This window comes from Cricetulus griseus, chromosome 3 (assembly GCF_003668045.3).
Source record: "Cricetulus griseus strain 17A/GY chromosome 3, alternate assembly CriGri-PICRH-1.0, whole genome shotgun sequence".
NCBI classification, from domain to species: domain Eukaryota; kingdom Metazoa; phylum Chordata; class Mammalia; order Rodentia; family Cricetidae; genus Cricetulus; species Cricetulus griseus.
In genome coordinates, this window is record NC_048596.1 from 57,806,080 (window position 1) to 57,826,417 (window position 20,338).

Sequence of the window (20,338 nt, forward strand, 5' to 3'; positions counted from 1 at the left end):
GGTGCACAGCAGCTCAGGCACACCTTTGCACTTCTGGAAAGTAGCATGCTGCAGCTATGTGTGCTGTTGACCCTGGGTGCCCCAAAGAGCCACACACCCACTTAGCTTCAGCCTAGAAGTGCAATGACCTTTCCTTCAGACATAGAGTTCACAGCTGAAGAGACAGGTGTGTCTCTAGGACTGCTGCAGTAGCTGAGACCCTGGCTCAGAGTCAGACTTAAGAGTTGATAGGCAGCAGTTGCTACTCATGTCTGTCACAAGTTAATTGGTTAACGAGGATTGGTCATAGATTGAAGTAAGGTGCTGACACTCCTAAAGGCACCTGTAAATGACCACGCCTGCTTCCCTTAACCATTCACAATCACAGGTGACCTGAGCATCTCCTCTGACCGCCTCAGTGAGAAACGCTCTCCCAACGACTTTGCCCTGTGGAAGGCCTCCAAGCCAGGAGAGCCATCCTGGCCTTGTCCCTGGGGAAAGGTAAGTGAGCTACTCTTAGGAGCAGGGACAGTTAGAAGAGGTGATGTCACAGACTGCTAACATAGCTCCCTTAGTCCTCTAATAGGCAGTTCTAGTGATGGGGTGGCTGCTGGGAAAGGGTGGACAGTGCTGCTGGGACCAGGCCTGGTTCTGGAACAGTGAAGAGCTGCATGCCCACTGATGCTGGGCCTGAGAAGTTAGCAGCTTCTCTTCTCAGGACTTGGTTTCCTGATCTCTTAGTGGCTGCCTCAGAGACTTCTGCTCTGGGTGTCTATGCATGAATGTTGCTGTTGTTGGCGCTGGAGGTTCAGGTGATTATGTGACAGCCTTGTGGCAAGTCTTGTGTGAGTGGCTATTTGCCACTTGTTGAGTGCTTGGGGATCTAGAAATAATCCCAGGCTTTAGCTAAGCCACAGCTACAGAGACTGACTTTGAACTGTATAAACAGATTTGCCTTTAGTTTGTGCTGTGAAGATTTGAAGCCATTGCAGTGAAGTTCAGAGTAATAAAGGCCTGTGCGTGTTTGGAATGGTCAGCAGGGCCCTTTGTGTCTCTCTAGGGTCGTCCAGGATGGCACATAGAGTGCTCCGCTATGGCAGGCACACTCCTGGGAGCCTCAATGGACATTCATGGCGGAGGGTTTGACCTCCGCTTCCCCCACCATGACAATGAGCTGGCACAGTCAGAGGTAGGTAAAGACAGGGTGCCTTGCCGGAAAGGGAGCGTGGTATCCGTCCTGTTCTGTTGGAGAAACAGCAGCAGCACCCCAAGGGAGAGCCTCCTGGTTAACTTGAAATCCTCTTGGGAGCTGAGGGAGAGCTGTCTCCTAATCATTTTGTCTAAATCTCAGTGGTAACAGCTTGACCTTCAGGAACAGAGAGGCTTAGGTTCAAACCAGTTGTATCCTGCTAGCAGATCACCAGGGCATTCCCTTCAAGCCCTAGGTGGCCCACTTAGGAGAGTTGGCATCTGCCTCATTCATGTCTGTCACAAGTTAATTGGTGCACAAGCAAGACACTGTGCATCAGATGTCCAGGATCTCCTGACAAGCAGCCAAGCCTTCCTCCCGTCTCTTTGAACTCAGGCTTACTTTGAAAATGACTGCTGGGTCAGGTACTTTTTGCACACGGGCCACCTGACGATAGCAGGTTGCAAGATGTCCAAGTCACTGAAAAACTTCATCACCATCAAAGACGCCTTAAAGAAGCACTCAGGTAAGCAGAGCTCCTGCAGAAACCATGACCTGGGTACCAGGAGCTGCTCGGGAATAATTGTGGCCATGTGTCTGCCCCCCAGCTCGGCAGCTGCGGCTGGCATTCCTCATGCACTCTTGGAAAGACACACTGGACTATTCCTGCAACACTATGGAGTCTGCACTTCAGTATGAAAAGTTCATGAATGTGAGTGCTCAGTTCTTGCTGGAGGTGGAGAGCATTGTTTGGTGGTTGTGGGTCTTCTGATATAAGCCAGGGCACAGTGATGCCACTTCCTGAAACTGATAGCTGCAGAATAAAGGTCGTGTTCACATGTGGGACATTTCATTCTGACTCAGGCTTCCTGCCCAGGGAGTTGTCACGTTTCTGTCCTGAGGAAGAAGTGTTCTGTGTCTTTTGGACCTGTGTGCATTGGGCTGACAGATCTCCCCTCAAGTGACATCACGTCAGTAGGATGTCAAGTCTCTCTAGGTAGAAGGTTGTCCAAATGCCATTAACCTGACTTCCATAACTTCAGGAGTTTTTCTTAAACGTGAAAGACATCCTCCGAGCCCCTGTAGACATCACTGGCCAGTTTGAAAAGTGGGAAGCTGAAGAGGTGGAGCTCAATAAGAAGTAAGATGGAGCCTTTTCCTTGGGGAGGGAGGGGGAGAGAGAGCGAGTGTGTGTGTGTGTGTGTGTGTGTGTGTGTGTGTGTGTGTGTGTGTGTGTGTGTGTGTGTGTAAAATGTGTGTTCTGGGTCAGCTGGTGGTATCTGCACTATGGCTTGTCCTGTAGCTGATGATGAGGCCCTGTCACGTGTCAGAAGTGCAATACCTGCTGGTGACAGTGGCTCTGATTGTTGGACTCTGGAGAACTTCTGTAGTACAGCATCGGGACTGACTGTTGCTTTCATTCCTCTTCCTTGCTCAGCTTTTATGACAAGAAGACAGCAGTTCATGAAGCCTTATGTGATAACATCGACACCCGCACTGTCATGGAGGAGATGCGGGCTTTGGTCAGTCAGTGCAACCTCTACATGGCAGCCAGGAAGGCTGAAAGGAGGAGGCCCAACCGGGCTCTGCTGGAGAGCATTGCCATGTACCTCACCCGCATGCTGAAGGTGAGCCTGGCAGCATGCCCATGATGGGAACTTAACTTGAATGGTACTGGAAGCTGCCTCATGCTGCCTGGCACCATTTTGGTCTGGGGCCTCCCTGGATTGTGGTTAAAGCCTCAGAGTCATCTGTAGTCAACAGCTGTTGGTCCCTGCTAAGCAAAAGCCAGTGACAAGACCTTGACTCTGAACATATCATGTGCAGAGCATTTCTGGCCCCAGGCCACCATGCCCTGAGGCAGCACTCCCTCCTAGGCTAGTGGGACTTTCCCTGCCCTTATTTTTGTCCTTGTCATCAGCCTCTTGTGGCTTTTAGCTGGAAGAGGGTCAGAGCAATAGCTCTGAGCCAGGACACACCATTGATATATACAGGCACCTTGGGATAGCGTTACAGAGTTTGATGCTGCTTCTCCCCAGAGATGTCAGGACAGTTCTTGAGCTATTGGCCATATGTGACAACTCACCTCTCTATATATCTTGTTCATTCTACTCACAGTTTGCATCCTATTTGTTTCTTCCCTCAGATCTTTGGGGCCATAGAGGAGGAGAGCCCCCTGGGTTTCCCAGTTGGTGGGCCTGGAACCAACCTGAATGTAAGTAGAGTGCACCAAAAGGGTCCCCAAGTGGCCAGCTGCTGCCACCCTCTGATTCTCATGTCTGCATGCCTTGAGACCACCTGTCCCTTTTCATAGTAGCTCCTCTATATGCGTGCCTGCCTGTGTGCCTTTGTGTGTACAGAAGTCAGAGTTCAGCCTCAGAGAGCCACCTCCGTTGTTTTTGAGACAGGGTCTCTCATTGACCTGGGACTCTTAGGCTTGGCTGGCTAGCCATCAAGCTCTAGGGATTTACCTGTCGGCATCCCCAGCACTGGGATCATAAGCATGTCCCATTACCCTGGCTTTTTTATGTTGGTGCTGGGGATCAAACTCAGGTCCTCATGCTTGCCCAGTAGCACTTTAGCAATGGCTGTCACCTCAGGCCTCCTTTATAAATTTTAAGTTGCCTCTAGGTTGTTTATAATCTCTTGTTGTAAATGCTGTACAGATGGTTACAGTGTGTGGTTTGGGGAATGATGGTACATGTTCAATACAAACACAGGATTTGTTTTTCCTCCCAAGTATTTCAACCTGAAAATGTGTAGTGTGGATGCTATAATCAGTGGGTATGTTCTAAAGGTCATGCGATCACATACCACAGTGCTATCCTGGGGGAATTCCCACATCCCCACTGCTCCTCAGAGCTGGACAGAACCCAATGCCAGGCCAGGTCCAGTTCTCATACCAGCCCAGAGTCCACCACATAGCCCAAGCCCCTGTTAGAACAGACCCATGTTCACAGCTGGCTTCAGCTTTTGCAGGTCTCATGGACTGACAGTCACACGTGTCAGCAATGGTCCTCTGCAACATGGGGACAGCTCATTTAAGATTCCCTGCCACCCTCCTTCTGCAGAGTGCTGTCTTAATTATGAAATTAAGACAGTGTGTATAAATATTTAGATGGAGCATCTGCTATGCTAATGCAAACAGTAGCTCAGTACAAATGGAAAGACAAAGCTGTCTCAAAGCTGCTTCCTACCAATGAGCAGCCCAGGTGGCCCCTCCTCCACACAGGGCTGTCAACCCTGAGCCCTGCTCCCATGAAGGAAGAGATCTCTCTGAGTCTCAGTGAGCTGTTGGTGTGGTGGCTTCTGGACTTTGCCAGATAAGGGTCACTGCTGGGGCCTTTTAGAAACTTATAAAAGGCTCCTCTTTCTTCTTAACAGCAATGCTGCAAGCTTGCTTTTTTAACATTTTATTTTTAGTTGTGTGCTGGGGATGGGTTGTGCATGTGAATGCAGGTGCCCTCAAAAGAGGGCATCAGAGTCCCTGCAGCTGGAGTTACAGGTGGTTGTGAGTTACCCAATACAGGTGCTAGGAACTGGATTCTCTACAAGGCCACCAAGTGTTGAGCCCCCCTCTTTTCTTTGAAAACAAAAAACAAGTCATACGGCTAGAGAGATGGCTCAGAGATTAAAAGCACTGACAGCTCTTCCAGAGGTTCTGAATTCTCTTCCCAGCAACCACATGGTGGCTCACAGCCATCTATAATGAGATCTGGTGCTCTCTTCTGACTGTCAGCATATGTGTGCAGAACATTGTATACATAATAAATACATCTTTAAGGAAAAAAAAAAGACATAATTCCTCATGGAAGTCATTCTGCCTTTGAACTTAAAAGTAGTTTTTAGTCTTCCACAGCACTCTGGTCTTGGAGAAGCATCTTAAGATATATAACATCATTCATCCCCAGATGGTCTCATTATCCCCTTGAAGTTGGCTTATAGGAAATAACAGCCACTAATGAATGTGGTAAGCCTGTGAGGCTACACATCCTCTATCCCACAGCTCCCATTGTAAAGATCGGGAGTGACTTCCAACTTAAAAAGTACTGTGTGAGCTGGGCGTTGGTGGTGCACGCCTTTATTCCCAGCACTCGGGAGGCAGAGGCAGGTGGATATCTGTGAGTTCGAGACCAGCCTGGTCTACAAGAGCTAGTTCCAGGGCAGCCTCCAAAGCCACAGAGAAACCCTGTCTCGAAAAAAAAAAAAAAAAAAAAAAAAGAAAGTGCTGTGTGAGCCAGAGTCAGACCTGGGCCTAAACCTCTTGTGCCCAGGTAGAAGCTGGCAGCAGGTTACCAACCTCAGGACTGTTGGAGACAGAGCCTGCCCTCTACCAAGAGGCCTCTTTGGGGACTGGGAACCAAGTTGGTACTATAGTGACTGACCTATTTATGCTATTCAAGGGGTTGGTGTCTGGTGGAAGGCCAGGCCTAGTTAGCTGACTTCAGGTCTCTCTTGCCTGCCAGCCAATGTTTCTACTAGTTCCTTATCTTGGTTCTTGAGCTGTTGTGTAATTGAGACACGGGGAGACCCTGCTCAGAATTCCCAGGCCTTTTTGGTCCTGGAGATAGAGAAATATACTGTAAGATGGTTCCAGATTTAGACTCCTGTTTGGGTCTTGCCCAGTGTGGCTCTGGGTCCCCTGGCTTTATCCTCAGGGTCACTGTAGGTAGTGACCCTTTGTACAGCTATCAGTTATACATATAAGTTAATAAATAAGATAACTAGTCCAGTCGGGCGTTGGTGGCGCACACCTTTAATCCCAGTACTCAGGAGGCAGAGGCAGGCGGATCTCTGTGAGTTCGAGGCCAGCCTGGTCTCCAGAGCGAATGCCAGGATAGGCTCCAAAGCTACACAGAGAAACCCTGTCTCGAAAAAACCAGGGAAAAAAAAAAAAAAAAAAAAAAAGATGACTCCTCAGCAGGCCCACATGTGGTAAGTGCATCCCAGTGGAGATGGTAAGGACACGTTTCTGGCAACAGTATCGGTCCTGAGGAACACACATCATGTCAGCAATGGACAGAGTAGTGTCTGCTGAGTAAGTCCAGGTAGAAGCGCAGAGGTGCTTTTTTTCTCCCTGGCCCATATCACCTTTATTAGGTATTGTGAGCCAAGGTTGACAGTATGGTGGCTAGTTTCTTCAAGCTGTCCGAAAAGGCTGGAGATAGGGTCTAGCTCCACTCCAGCACATGTAACTCATCCTACCTGACATGACAAGGACTTGTGGGCTTCAGGACACAGGATACAGCTGCATGTAATCTGTGATGTATTCACTGAACTGTTAAGTATTCATTTACAAATACAGCAATGGCTCTTGTGACTCAGACTCATTCTCTCCACAGCTGGAGTCCACCATCATGCCCTACCTGCAGATATTGTCGGAATTCAGAGAAGGTGTGAGGAAGATTGCCCGAGAGAAGAAAGGTGAGCCTCATACTGGGTATCTGACCCTTGCTGCTCACCCTCTGCTGGGTTCCCTATGATAGCTGCCCATATTCTGTAGTGTGTAGCTCTGTGCCTAACTGGACCTGCTTTGTCCCACTGGCCCTTCAGGGCAGCACTGTAATAGGTCAGAGTTTCCTTTGACTTAGAACATCTTAGGCAGAACCTTTCCTTGGTCCTGAGGGTCAGGTGTCTACATAGCTCTTGTTCTAAACAGGCAGGTTAGAGGGCCCTGTGCACAGCCGGCATGCACTTGCCTTTGGCTTGCATTGGGTCTCCTTACTGTTCCTGGTGACCGAAGAGTGGCTTGCTCTGCTGCAGTTTCAGGTTGCTTGGAAAAGCTCCTGCTGGGGCCAGAGCTAGAGTCATATCTCTGCCCTGCCTAGTGCATGGTGGTGCCAGGCTGCCTATGCACACCCATTCCTTCATTCTCCAAAGTTAGGAGGTGTGTGCCTTGAGAGAAAGGATTATTTAGTAGGCCAAAAGCCACACCATCATTTGTTCTGGGTGGTTCTGGGGAATCATCTGCTTCTAGCACAAGTATCCCCAGGAGGTACCCAGACTTGGAACCTTGTCCAATGAAGGTTTCTTTGCCTCCCACTAGGCACCACACTGATTATGAAGTCACTTGCTTCTCGGCAGCAGTGCTACTGGCCATGGCAAGGGTGGCCTTCAGTTCAGAAGAGACTCTTCTGTCCAGTTAGTAGACTTCCATCCTGGTCTCAGCCTCAGCAGCCAGTTTCAAACCTAAACTTTCATGGCATTGGGACCTCCAGCAGCCTGGGCTGTGTCCTTTGAGTTGTGTAGGTGACAGTACCAGGCTTCTCCCAGTAGGGGACTAGGCTCAGGCAGGCAAATAATTTAATAAGGTGGATAGTGCATAACAAAAGTAATCTTCAAATCAGCTCTCAGAATTCAGTGCAAGGCTTTGTTGTACAGCTCCACCTTCCATCACTCCTGCAAGGTCTCCTCACTGTCACACAGTGCTGCTGCCTCCAGACCCAGCCTGAACCATGGACACTATTTATTCCAACTACATTCTGATTTGGGAGGGCATTCAGAGCTGTAGGGGGGCTGGGTCTTCTTGAGCACCCAAGGAGCTCTTAGCCCCTGGAGACATACACAAAACTGTTGTGTATGGCAACATGGCAAGTGTGTGAGGTGATGATGTTAGGGGAAGAAAGAGCCCTTCGGGACATCAGGGCAGAGACCCTGAATAGGTGTAGCATTGGCCTGGAGACATGCATAAGGGGACACGGCCTCAGTGCTGAGCTAGGCTGGTTATGACCAAGGCTTTGAGTGGTATGGAACCTTATCATTGAGGGGCAAAGTTTGGCCATAACAGACAATCTGACTTCTCCCTGCTCAGCATCTCTGGGAATAGACAGGCCCTGGCTCCCAGCACTGGGCTGCAGTACTTGAACAACTGACTGTCCTCATTAGACCCCATGGGCTCACCATGAGGGTAACTGTGGGCCTGCGCTCTACCTTGGATTTCTTTGGCAGTGTTGGCATGGGTAGCCTCCTGGGTTCTTTATCTTCTCTCCAAATCTGGCAACCAGTACCCACTTGCCAGCACTGAAAGAAGCAGTTTTGGGGGACCTAGGCCTTCTGTAGTCTTAAGATGCTGTTCTTTCTTGCCTACAGTCCTTGAGGTTCTACAGCTCAGTGATGCTCTCCGGGATGACATCCTGCCTGAACTTGGGGTTCGGTTTGAAGACCATGAAGGTGGGTAATTCCTTGAGCTGCTCCCTGTGGACAGGGCAAGCAGCTGGGTATAGGCTGGTGGTAAGAAGGATGCTGGGAGGCAGTGTGGCACAGCAGCAGTCTAGGGGTCCAAGGGCACTGGTGCTTTCATATGTAGCTGAAGAATCCCAAGCAGAGTAGGTGTCTTCTCAGATGTGCCCCGACCCCCTCACTCCCCTGTCATCTGTGAGTAGCTCATTACTCGTTACAGTGATGTGTTCATCTCTCCAGCTCATTTTCTATTTGCAACCTTCCCTCACACTTTTAGGAAGATGAGCTGCATGTACCCCAGTCTCACTGTGTGCTTTCTGACTTTGTGAAGCCTTTTGCTACACAGAAATTTTTTTTCTCCTTACAACTTTTTATTATTCAAAGAGTCATACAAGGCAGGAATGAAGAGCTTGTCCAGGCTGCCTGTGCTGGTCTGAAGGTGACCGACAGCAATGGGTGACTTGAACACTCAGCTCATTTCTTTCCAAGGATTTGCTCAGCACACCAAAGCATTGTTTTGTGAAGAAGGAAAAAGATGGCAGAAAGTGCACTGTTCTTAATATTTTTTTCCCCCGACAGTATTTTACTATGTAGCCCAAGCTAGGCTTGAATTCATGGTAGTCCTCTTGCCCCAGCCTCCCGAGTGCTGAAATTGCAAGTGTGAGTTGCCACACCTGCTAAAATGATGGGTTGAATTTGATGACTCCAGACAGGCAAGGCCTTCCCATTTTACCATGGTTTTGTTTTTGCAACACAGGTTTGGAATCCCTGGGCCACAAACAGAGCTAGGCAGGCATTCTACCCTTGGTGTGCAACCCAATCCTATGTTTTTCTTTCTGCCAGTTTTCTTCACCTAGCATCCATTTTGCTTGTGTGAGAATGGTGTTGGGGCCTTGGCTAATAGGCTCAGGGGTAGAGTCTAGCTGATGGGCAGGTCACAGTCCCTGTGTCTCACTGTCTGTCTGCTTTTAGGACTGCCAACAGTGGTGAAGTTGGTAGACCGAGACACCTTACTGAAAGAGAAGGAAGAGAAGAAAAGGGTTAGTAAAGTCAAAGTGATGGAGCTTGAGTTTGCTGAAAATGAAAACACTGTAACACTGGTTGGTTTTTATGTTGCTTTAAGAATGGATGTTTAGCCAGGTGGTGGTGGTACACACCTTTAATCCCAGCATGCGGGAGACAGAGGCAGGAGGATCTCTGTGAGTCCGTGGCCAGCCTGGTATACAGAGCTAGTTCCAGGACAGGTTCCAAAGCCATAGAGAAACCCTGTCTCAAAAAACAAAATCAAAAGTATGCAGGGGTGGGGTTACTTAAGCTAAAGTGAAGCTCATCACTTAGGAAGTGTGTGGCAACCTGACTTTCACCTGGTGCCAAATGTCCTGGTTGCTGCCATTTGCTGTACTCATTCTGTCTGCTTGTCCTCCAAGTGTCCCTCTCCTTCTCCCTACTCTCAGTGATGGGGAGGGTCCCTGCATCTAAGGACTTGGGTGTCAAAAGGGAGAAAGAACAGAAATGTGTTGTCATAGTAAGTTACAAATCCATAGCCTCAGTACCCAGGAGACTAAGCCAGGGGGATTACCATGAGTTGCAGACTAACCTGAGCTATACAGCAATGCAAGACCCACTATCATAACTCTGGATCCAGTGAATGGGGACCTACGGGGGCATTGTGCTCCATGGGCCAGGCACAGGTGGGCACCATGTTGGGTGGACACCAGCTTGGAGAGCAGGCTCAGGGCAGCTCTCCCAGGGACCTTTGAGAAAGGAGCAAAGTTGATAGTTGGGTGACTGAGGGCTGATTTACAGGGTCAAGGACAAGCACCATGGGTAGGGCCTAGCAGGACAGCAGGGTGGGCTCGAGAGCATGTCTCAGGTGTATGCTGTTTCCCTAGGCTGAAGAAGAGAAGAGGAGGAAGAAAGAGGAGGCAGCCAGGAGGAAACAGGAGCAAGAAGTAACTATTTCACTTGTTTGTTTGGGGTGCAGGAGCTCCTGGGCAAAAGTCACTTTTATCCCTGCTGTTCAGTTCTCTATGCCACCTTTGCTCTTGGACCAGGCACCCTGAGGGAGCTGGTCTCTGACTCAACCCCTCAAATGGTGTCCTGGCATCAGCAAAGGAAAGATTGCCCTTGGTGGGTCCCCAGTGCCAGCAGCTTCATAGTCCTGCCATTTGAGGATTGCTGCAGCCACTCAGGCCTCTGGATGCTTAGATGGTCTTTATGCTCCCTGCTTTTGGTTGCCCCCCTCCAAGTCTTTCTGGGTTTATGTTGAGTTTTAGAACTTGGAAACCTGGGCTGGAGAGATGGCTCAGAGATTAAGAGCACCGACTGCTCTTCCAGAGGTCCTGAGTTCAATTCCCAGCAACCACATGTTGGCTCACAGCCATCTGTAATAAGATCTGGTGCCCTATTCTGGTATTTATTATGTACATGCAGGCAGACCACTGTACATAATAAATAAATCTTTAAAAAAAAAAAAAAGAACTTGGAAACCATGTGGTGGAGGTGGTAGTGCGGGCAGCATGGTAGTGGGCAGGCCTATCTGACATGTTATGTTTATGTGTGTGTGTTGTATGTTCTAGGCAGCAAAGCTGGCCAAGATGAAGATTGCACCCAGTGAGATGTTCCTGTCAGAAACCGACAAGTATTCCAAGTTTGATGAAAATGTAAGACAACCTCACTCTTCAGACTTTGGTTGCCCACACCCTCCAAGCTGGAGAGTCCAGGGACTTTCAGCCTTGGGCCAGTGGTCTTCTGTTTGGAGAAAGCTATAAGGGTGGCTAGGACCATGAAGCTCCTGTCAGGGCAAAGGGCTAAGGTAGGCTGTCTCTGCCAATTATATATATGGTGAGTTCCAGCCCCTGTTACTAGAGTATGACCCGAGGCCCAGTTTAAGGTGACAGAAGAGGAATCTGCAGGTTCTCTGGGGACCCTCCTAACTACCCAAAGTGCAAGATCATAACCCTGCCTCCTCCCTGGGGGTGTCTTGGAGTCCCTTAAGTGTTCCCCAAAGGCTCTTGGATTCATCACTACATAGTTCTCCCTGGCCACTTCTTAGCTGAGAAGTTATAGGCCTTAGTGGAACTTTGCTCCAGACTTCTGTCACTTTTCTCTAGTCTGAGCTGCTAGAATCCCACTGCCAGAACAGCACACTGGACTGAGGGTGGTGACCAGATAGCCACACAGAAGTATAGTGACACACACCTGTGATCCCAGCACTTTGGGGATAGAGGCAGGAGGATCTCAAGTCTGAAGCCAGCCCCTATCTTTTTTGTTTGCTTGTTTGTTTTTTGAGACAGGGTTTCTCTATGCAGCCCTGGCTGGCTATCCTGGAACTCAATTCTGTAATCTAGGCTGGCCTTGAATTCAGAGATCTCTCTGCCTCTGCCTCTGCCTCTGCCTCTGCCTCTGCCTCTGCCTCTGCCTCTGCCTCTGCCTCTGCCTCTGCCTCTGCCTCTGCCTCTGCCTCATGAGTGCTGGGATTAAAGGCATATGCCACTGCTGCACAGCCAGCCCTGATCTTGAGATCTGTCCCCTGTCTTAGAAACATACTAGATAAACAAGGGCTTGGATGCTGACCCTAAATCTAAATATGTCTGAGTCAGGGAGAGAGGTGTTTTCTCTCAGCAGGGATGAGGCCTGAAGAGAACAGGGAACTGATGGCATTTGTGTGGTCCTTGCAGGGTCTGCCTACCCACGACACTGAAGGCAAAGAGCTGAGCAAGGGGCAGGTCAAGAAACTGAAGAAGGTCTTTGAAGCCCAGGAGAAACTGTACAAGGAGTATCTGCAGATGTTGCAGAATGGCAGCCTCCAGTGATGCCACAGCAGCCCAGCAGTATACCTGCCAGTCTGGCCACCATGGATTGTGGCCACACCTACTCAGGCCCTGTGCCCTGGTCATGTTTACAGCTGTTCTCACACCTGAATCAGGCAGAGTGGCAGCAGCTCTGGGACATTGATAATAAATTCTTCTGAACACTGAAGCCTGCTCTGCCCTCTCAGCACTTAGAGAGCTGGCTTATGGGTGCCTGGTCAGCAGCTTACAACTTAGGCCACCTAGTCAATTGAGCCCCTTCAGCCAGCCTGCCCGAGGAATTTCTCTCACAGTGGTGAGCTGAGCTAATCTCCGCTGTGTTGGCACATTTGGTGGTATTGGAGTAGGAAAAAGGCCGAATCAGCCCAACAGATTCCCCCTGAGCCTCAGACAAAGGCTGCTCAGTTCACTCCCTGGCTCCGATGAACATACACTGCATGTTTCCCAGAGCAACAGACAGGGTGGCAGCAGGATAGTTACCCTGTAGGGTAGGGCTCTGGCAACCTGCCTTCGACTACTGTTAGGACAGCAAGCCCAGATCATCACTACTGGCTTGTGAGATAAGGGGTCTTTGGGTTCAGCCTTCAGTGTGTTTCCTCCCTACCTACTCCCATCTAGTTGTTCACCACTGCTAAGAATCAGCACCCATGCTGAATGTGTCTGGCCTTCTCTGATCAAAAAAAAAAAAAAAAAGTATGGACTGTAGCTAGAACCTGGCCCAGCACCCGTAAAGGCCACCTCCAGAGAAACCAGGGGTGGGTGTGGATTCCAGATGCCACAGAGCCCATGTGGCAAGTGTGCTGATGTCTGCTATAAACATTCTGTCCCTTTGTCCTTGTGATGGAGTTCATTGAGAACTGTCCTGAAGACAGCTGTACCAGTCTGGGGTACCACAGGCATGTGCTGTGGAGTGTAGTGATATGAGACTGCAGGAGGATATACAAGGTCTCTCAAAGAGTCATCATTAGATGGGACCACTGGAGATGCCCACTTGGGTACTTTGTGTCTCTGTGGTCTCTCATGAAGCTTCAGAGTGAATGCATCTCCAAACCTGGAAGCTGTGGTTCCACAGGTGGCTGTCCTGAGAGAGAAAGCACTGGATGACTCTTTAGGATGGAGCCTCACAGGTCAGCACAGTCCTTCCTTGGACTTCTGTTTAGAAGCATCTCAGGTTTACCATGTCACCATGAGGAGATAAGTTCCCAGAGAGGTGTGGACTGGAGAGTCCACAAAGCCATAAATCAGCCACCTTCTCAGACAAGGTTCACTATGGATCTCAGCTGCAGAAGTACAGAGGGTTGAATGGGCTTCAGCAGCATGGCTGTTGGCATCTACAAGAATTACGAACATAGGCAAGACCCCCCCTGAGCCCCACCCCAGCTATAATCTAAGGCATAACAAATGGAGTGTTGGTGGCAGCAGCCAAAAGTCTTGTGTAATAAATAGTAAAACCCTAGAAGGAAAGGAGCAGCAATGCAGTGTGAGTTGGACAGAACAGGATGGAGGCACCAACACTGGGTTCCTCCGGGCAGTACAGATGGGGAAGCTGGCAGAGTGGGGCAGCAGGGCAGTCTATGCCTTAAATGTTCTCCCTTTCCTACAGCAGTGGGCAGAGTCAGGAGAAGTGGTCTGCCCACAAAGGCACAAGGGATAACCTAGTGACATATAGCCACCAGCTGGGTCCCGAGGGCATTATGCTAAGGGGAAAAGTAGCAAATCTTCAAAAAAGTCCCACCTGGCTGATACCCAAGTGATATTTTCAAATCCGAGCTGCAGAGGTGGCAATCCCAGGACAGCCTTGCCTGCATGACATGCTATAGAACCAGCCATCTTACTGCCAATGTCTGCCTCTGGCATTGATCTCAGGCCCTAGTTATGTGAGATGGAACATTTGGAAAGTGCTTGTGTGGGAGTGGTTAGTCTAATGTTATCCCTGGGAGAAGAGACCCAGACGCCATACATGCAGAGAAAGGGACACAGGAACACAGAGGTAGGGACTTTCAGGGCATACCAGGTCCTTCCCCAACCCTAATTCTACACAGCCAGTGAGAATGTTTCTGCTACTGCAAGCTTCTGGCTTGTGGTACTTCCTCACAGCAGCCACAGGAAGCAGACAACCATTCGCCACCTCTGCTCTCTGTAGCAGAAAAACATGTGAACTAGTTTTTATGTAACAAGCAGAGATCAGAAGGGACCAGATAGTGTGTGTAACTGAGGCTGGGGAGATTCAGTATTTCAAAGTACCTAGTAGGACTGGAGAGATGGCTCAGCAGTTAAGAGCACAGTTTGCTCCTCCAGAGGATTTGAGTTAGTACCCAGCACCCAGTTCAGATGGCTCACAGCCTCCTGTATCTCCAGCTCCAGGGAATCCAATGCCTTTGACCTCTATGGGCACTTGGACACAGGAGCACAAACCCACACATAGACACACAAATACAGTTTAAAATAAAAAAAAAATACTCAAAATAGCTAATAGACAGGATTTTCAGTGTTCCCAGCGCAAACGTCTGGAGTAACAAATATGTTGATCCAGTTGCTGCTATACAGTGAAGATGCATAGAAATTAGCCAGGAGCTGGGCATTGGTGGTGCACGCCTTTAATCCCAGCATTCGGGAGGCAGAGGCAGGCGGATCTCTGTGAGTTCGAGGCCAGCCTGGTCTTCAGATCGAGTGCCAGGATAGGCTTCAAAGCTACACAGAGAAACCCTGTCTCGAAAACCAAAAAAAAAAAAAAGAAAGAAATTAGCCGGGTGGTGGTGGCACACACCTTTAGTTCCAGCACTTGGGAGACAGAGGCAGGCGGGTCTCTGAGTTCGAGACCAGCCTGATCTTCAACAGCTAGTTCCAGGACAGCCTCCAAAGCCACAGAGAAACACTGCCTCAATCCCCTACCCCCCAAAAAACTATATAAAATCACCATGTTCATTAAAAATGAAAACACTAAAGAATATACTCAAAACCAGACATGGTGTAAGTTCCAGGCCACCGAGAGCTAAATAGTTTTCCTACAGGCAAGTGAATTTGTCACTGAATTTTGCTAATTTGTTCTAAGACATCCTCATCCTGTAGCTCAAGCTGGCCTGGGACTCACTGTGTAGCTTCAACTTGCCTGGGACTTGTGGCAGTTCTCTCACCTTGGCCTCCTGGGTTATAGAATTTCAGGCACAAGCCACCATATCTAGCTTGTTACCAAATTTTATAAGGGACCATTGCACCAATGACAGACTAGTTTGAGATTCCACCTGAGTTCACTGGGCTTCCAGGAGCACGGGTGAAGGTTAACTGAAGAAGCATGGGCAATCCCAAACAGCTGCCATTACTGATCTCACTCCAGCATGGTTTCCCCTATCGATACATTGATGGAGTCCTGCCCACCAGCTTTAACTTTCTACCCTTTGTAGGCTATCATCTGCCAAGCTGTGTAGCTAAAGCAAAATTACATACAGGGAGGGAGGTGGAGGAGAAAGTATCCCAGGTGAGGGTCTAATGACCTTTCTCACCACATCGTGTGAGGAAACATTGACATGCTCAATTTTGAATCTCTTGGAGGAAGTCACAGCCACTCTGATGAAGATGGTAATGACTGTACACCTTGTGGGGTTCGAAACCTGCTCTTCCGGGGGCAAACTTTATGGGGCTCTTCAAGTTCCTGCAGGGAAATTCCAGGCCTGGCACTCACATCACAAGATGCCAGTGTACCCAGGCCCACTAGGTACCTACATGATACGCTGCTAGCCAGGGTTACAGCCTGGCATCATCTTCACATCAAATCGCTGTCGCATCTGTAGGAAGAGCCACCTGCACCTGTACCATTACATTTATCTCTAACAGCCCTTTGAGTGGCTAGAAGGGCCACTCTCTTTAGGGGGCTCTTCTGCACTGAGCAGGGACATGAGCCAACCTAAGATAGTCAGGTCCTATGTTGTGCCATGCTGCTGGCTGCTGGCTGCTATAGGGCCTTGGTCATCATCAGCTCCCAGATCCTTTCTTCCAAAAGTCTTGACACTTCTAGGTAGGGGCAGGGGACAGGTGTTAAGAAAGCTGCATAATCAAATGATGCATGGAGGAAGCAGGCAACAGTGACAGTGGGAGTTCTGGCTGGAAGCAAAGGCTTCTCAGAAGATTTAAATGAGAGGCTGGAGAGATGGCTCAGAGGTTAAGAGCACTGACTGCTCTTCCAGAGGTCCTCAGTTCAATTCCCAGCAACCACATGGTGGCTCACAACCATATGTAATGAGTTCTGGTGTGCAGATATACATGGAAGCAGAATGTTATATACATAATAAATAAGTAAAACCCTTTTAAAAAAAGACTTAAATGATAGGAGGAGGGGCTAAGGTGGGATCATGTAGACAGATGGGACTTTGACATTATTCTCCACTTTCTTACAAATTCCTAATAGGCCTGGAGGGACAGCCAGGGTGTGGACAGCTCCAGATGCAGGCAGGTGGACTTCGGGTGTCATCCAAGCCAGAAACGAACCTATGAACTGAACTGGCCCTTCTAGCCACTCAAAGGGCTGTTAGAGATAAATGTAATGGTACAGGTGATACAGGCTGCCCAATCCCCAGCTACTTGGGAGGCTATGGTAGGAGGGTCATGAGTTCAAGGCCAACCTGAGCCAGAGTGAGTTCAAGGCCAGCTTGGGCAATTTAATGAGACCACCCAAGAATATAACTCAGTGGTTGAGTGCTTTCCTAGCATGTGCTAAGCCCTGGATTTAATTGCTTTGGGGAAAAACGTTTTCAGAATTGGTCTTCAGCTCAGCATATAAATCCCACAGTTGCATTACATTCAGTTTCCTGAGCTCAGGGCCTGTGTGGGACTGAGTGGGCAGGTCTTGGTGTGGGATGAGCCACTCTGAGGGGTAGAATGAAAGGGATCTGCTTGGCTGCTGGTTCTGGCTGCTAGGACCTGGGTGGTTGGATTCCTTCCCTTGTTACTATTACATAGATGGACAGGAGCCAATGACAACACCTAATACCAGCCTCAAGGTGACAACTCACCCAATGCTACTTCAACCCACCCTCCCAAGCCTCCCCAAGTAGACACATGGGAAAACAGAGGCACAGGCACTTGCCCAGGGTCACCAGCTAGTTAGGAGTCTTACCCAGGAGTCCCTAGCCTTTAACCTCTGCCTGATAGCATTTGCACAGCCAGACATCACAACTACTAAGGCCCTACTTTAACATCAGGTGAGATGCACAGGGGCTCCCATAGTTCTGTTCAACACCCAATTCCTGGTACCTATGCATGTGACAGCTGGAGATGGCCCTAGACATGTAATCCCATCATGATGAGGGTGGACCTAGCTAGGATTGGGACCTATGGGAAGGCCATGTTCCAACAGAATCTGGGATTACAGGGTTGCAAACAGTAGCCAAGGAAGGCCTGGAGCCCCAGGAGCTAGAGAATGCAAGGAGGGAGTCCCCACTGGATACACCAAACCTTGACTGAAATATAGCTCAGCTGCCACATATGCATTTCAGTTTTCAGTCTCCAGAGATCGGTCCTGGTTAGTAAGCTCATCCATCTTGGCCTGCTTGGTTGTAACAACTCAGCAAAGCATTCTCAAGGTCCTTACAAATGGGAAGGTTTTGGGGGAATGTTGTCCATCTGCTAGTCACCAACCTCCATCAGATTCAGGAGCCAGCACCAGCTCCTATGGGGGCTCTACCACTTTGATGCCCCCCACACTAACCCCAAGGGGGATAGATGACAAGACAGAAAGTAGACCTGAGACTATTAAACAGACTCTGAAATTTGAAAATGCTGGCATTTGTCTTTGCTTCTTCCCCTGCCCCCATCACTCTCACCAAATGCAAAGCCTGGTGGTGAAGGAAGAGGCAGGAGTGTCCCCATGGATAGCAGAGCTTACTGAGTGGGACACAATCTAGATACCACTGAGGTTTGCAACCAGCTATCATGGTCAGCATTGCCAATGCAAGAAACTAGACTCACCTAGGAGATTACAATCCCTGGTTCCAGGGATTATATTCACTAGGATAATTGATGTGGGAAGACCCCTTTTAGTCTCCCTGGATGGTGGGGGAGGGATCCTAGACTGCATGAAAAGGAGACAGTGGCTGAGCACCAGCACTGCTGCTTGGGTTTACAGACTTAATGTGACCAGTTGACATCCCCATCATGATGGATAGAGTGTACCTTGTACTATGAGTTAAAATAAACCCTTTCTCCTTTAGGTTGTGTTTGATAGGTGAAAAACCAATTATGACAGCAACCCCTGTTGTTAATTCCTCCATCAGGAGCCCTTGAGTGGTTTTAAACTTTTTCCTGTTATAAACACTACGGAGCAGGAATCATTTGCTAAAAATACCAGACTGAAATTGTTTCCAAAGCAACCCTCACCTGATGAAAGGGTAAAATTCTAAGAAATGAAGACCATTTGTCCATCCCTACCTTTTTTTGCTAGCCAAATTGGATGTTTTTCTATAAACTGACATGGGGAGACTGAGGCTTGTACCCAACTCCAGATTATATAGAGGAAATACCTCCCTGGTACCCTCGTCAGCAGCAGTGGAGACAGTCAAGTAGCCTGATGCATTTCCTTCCTTCTTAGGAACCTCTACTCAGATAAAACTGGATCCTTGACTATGCTGCAGAAAATAATTTCAAGACAAGTCAGAGCAAAGCAAAGTTAGCAAGAATATTAAACAGAGATAAATAGCTCAGGCTTTGGATTTAAGTGCAGGCACTGAGCAAGAGAGACAGTCTTGGATGAAAGACAGTTCATCTGTAAGACATGAGTGCAAGCTGCTGAAAGCTAGGCTTACTTACTGTAAGAGGAGTTGTCGTCGTAACCCTGTGGCTCTCTAAATCCAGTTGCTCAAAGGACGTAATTGACAGCAACAGTTAAAGACTAAGTATAAACTGGGAGGTGGTGGCACATACCTTTAATCACAGCACTCAGGAGGCAGAGGCAGGCGGATCTCTGTGAGTTTGAGGCCAGCCTGGTCTACAAGAGCTAGTTCCAGGACATCCTCCAAAGCCTGTCTCGAACCCCCCCTTAAAAAAACAAAAACAAAAACAAAAAACCCAAAAAACAAGGTTTAAATTATTTTATATGTGAGGGGCTTTCAGACTGCCAAGTGAAGTATTAGAAGATGGGTGTATGCACAGCCCAAACCAAATCGAGTCCCTGACTGCCAAACTATTTTCTTTGCTTGTCTGCTTTAGCCACTTCCTACCCATCCTCAAATAGAAATTAAGTAAAAAATATATGAGCTTATTTGCTTTTCTTAATTCTGTAAATGAAACTTTATATATTACCTAGTCCCAATTTAAGGATGGGAGAGAAGTAATATAGTAAAACTCAGCGCTGTAAATCTTCTGGACTTTAGCAAACATACTTCATTTTGAGTTTTATTTTAGAGACAAGGTCTCACGTAGCTGGCCCCAAACTTGCTTAGTTGATAGTGACAAAAGGCTCATCCTCTCACCACCACCTCTCATCTAGCACACCCCACTACACAGCTTTGTTTTTAACGACCCTGTCTGTAGACTTTAGGAAAACACATATCTGCAGGCAGTTTTTTTTTTAAGATTTTATTTATTTATTATGTATACAACATTCTGCTTCCATGTATATCTGCACACCAGAAGAGGGTACCAGATCTCATAACGAATGGTTGTGAGCCACCATGTGGTTGCTGGAAATTGAATTCAGGACCTTTGGAAGAGCAGTCAGTGCTCTTAACCTCTGAGCCATCTCTCCAGCCCCCGAAGGCAGTTTTTTTTTTTTTTTTTTTTTAATCAGGTATGTTTAAGTTTCTTCCTATGAGCAGGGTAGCCCCAAGCCAGGCAGACACCGTAGACCGAGGGCCACAAGGCCTTGGGAAGTAGGCGGTGCTTTCCCCAAGCCAGGGACGGCAGGTAACCTGGAGAGAGAACTGCGGACAGGGTCAGGACGCAAAAATTAAGAGTTGCAAAAGACTCAACAGACAAAAAAAAATAACCCTAAGTCCTCCACGCGCCCCAGCAGCCCCTTTAAAAAGGCGCGGCACCGCGCGTGCGCCGGAATACACGTCACGACTCTATTTACATATAGCTCGCGGGCTTGAGAGCGGGGCCCGTGCACGCTTAACGGCTTTTGATTGGATGTCGCCTCTATCATCACCGAGGCGCAGTTGACAGACAGCTCTACTGCCAATTCACAGAC

The 20,338-nt window shown here is 48.6% G+C and overlaps 1 protein-coding gene across 3 annotated transcripts in view; it reads left to right on the top strand.

Moving 5' to 3' along the window:
- The window catches only part of Cars1 (cysteinyl-tRNA synthetase 1), a 53,325-nt gene extending 40,473 nt beyond the window's left edge, over nucleotides 1-12,852 (top strand). For all 3 annotated transcript variants that reach the window (XM_027408837.2, XM_027408840.2, XM_035442090.1), the window contains 13 exons: nucleotides 368-480; nucleotides 1,040-1,168; nucleotides 1,565-1,694; nucleotides 1,777-1,880; nucleotides 2,212-2,309; nucleotides 2,607-2,796; nucleotides 3,315-3,383; nucleotides 6,511-6,592; nucleotides 8,258-8,338; nucleotides 9,320-9,387; nucleotides 10,240-10,299; nucleotides 10,927-11,010; nucleotides 12,028-12,852. In XM_027408837.2, coding sequence (XP_027264638.1) covers nucleotides 368-480; nucleotides 1,040-1,168; nucleotides 1,565-1,694; nucleotides 1,777-1,880; nucleotides 2,212-2,309; nucleotides 2,607-2,796; nucleotides 3,315-3,383; nucleotides 6,511-6,592; nucleotides 8,258-8,338; nucleotides 9,320-9,387; nucleotides 10,240-10,299; nucleotides 10,927-11,010; nucleotides 12,028-12,162 — 1,343 coding nt within the window. In that variant the 3' untranslated portion in view covers nucleotides 12,163-12,852. The remainder of the gene's footprint in view (nucleotides 1-367; nucleotides 481-1,039; nucleotides 1,169-1,564; nucleotides 1,695-1,776; nucleotides 1,881-2,211; nucleotides 2,310-2,606; nucleotides 2,797-3,314; nucleotides 3,384-6,510; nucleotides 6,593-8,257; nucleotides 8,339-9,319; nucleotides 9,388-10,239; nucleotides 10,300-10,926; nucleotides 11,011-12,027) is intronic.
- Nucleotides 12,853-20,338: the final 7,486 nt, after the last annotated feature.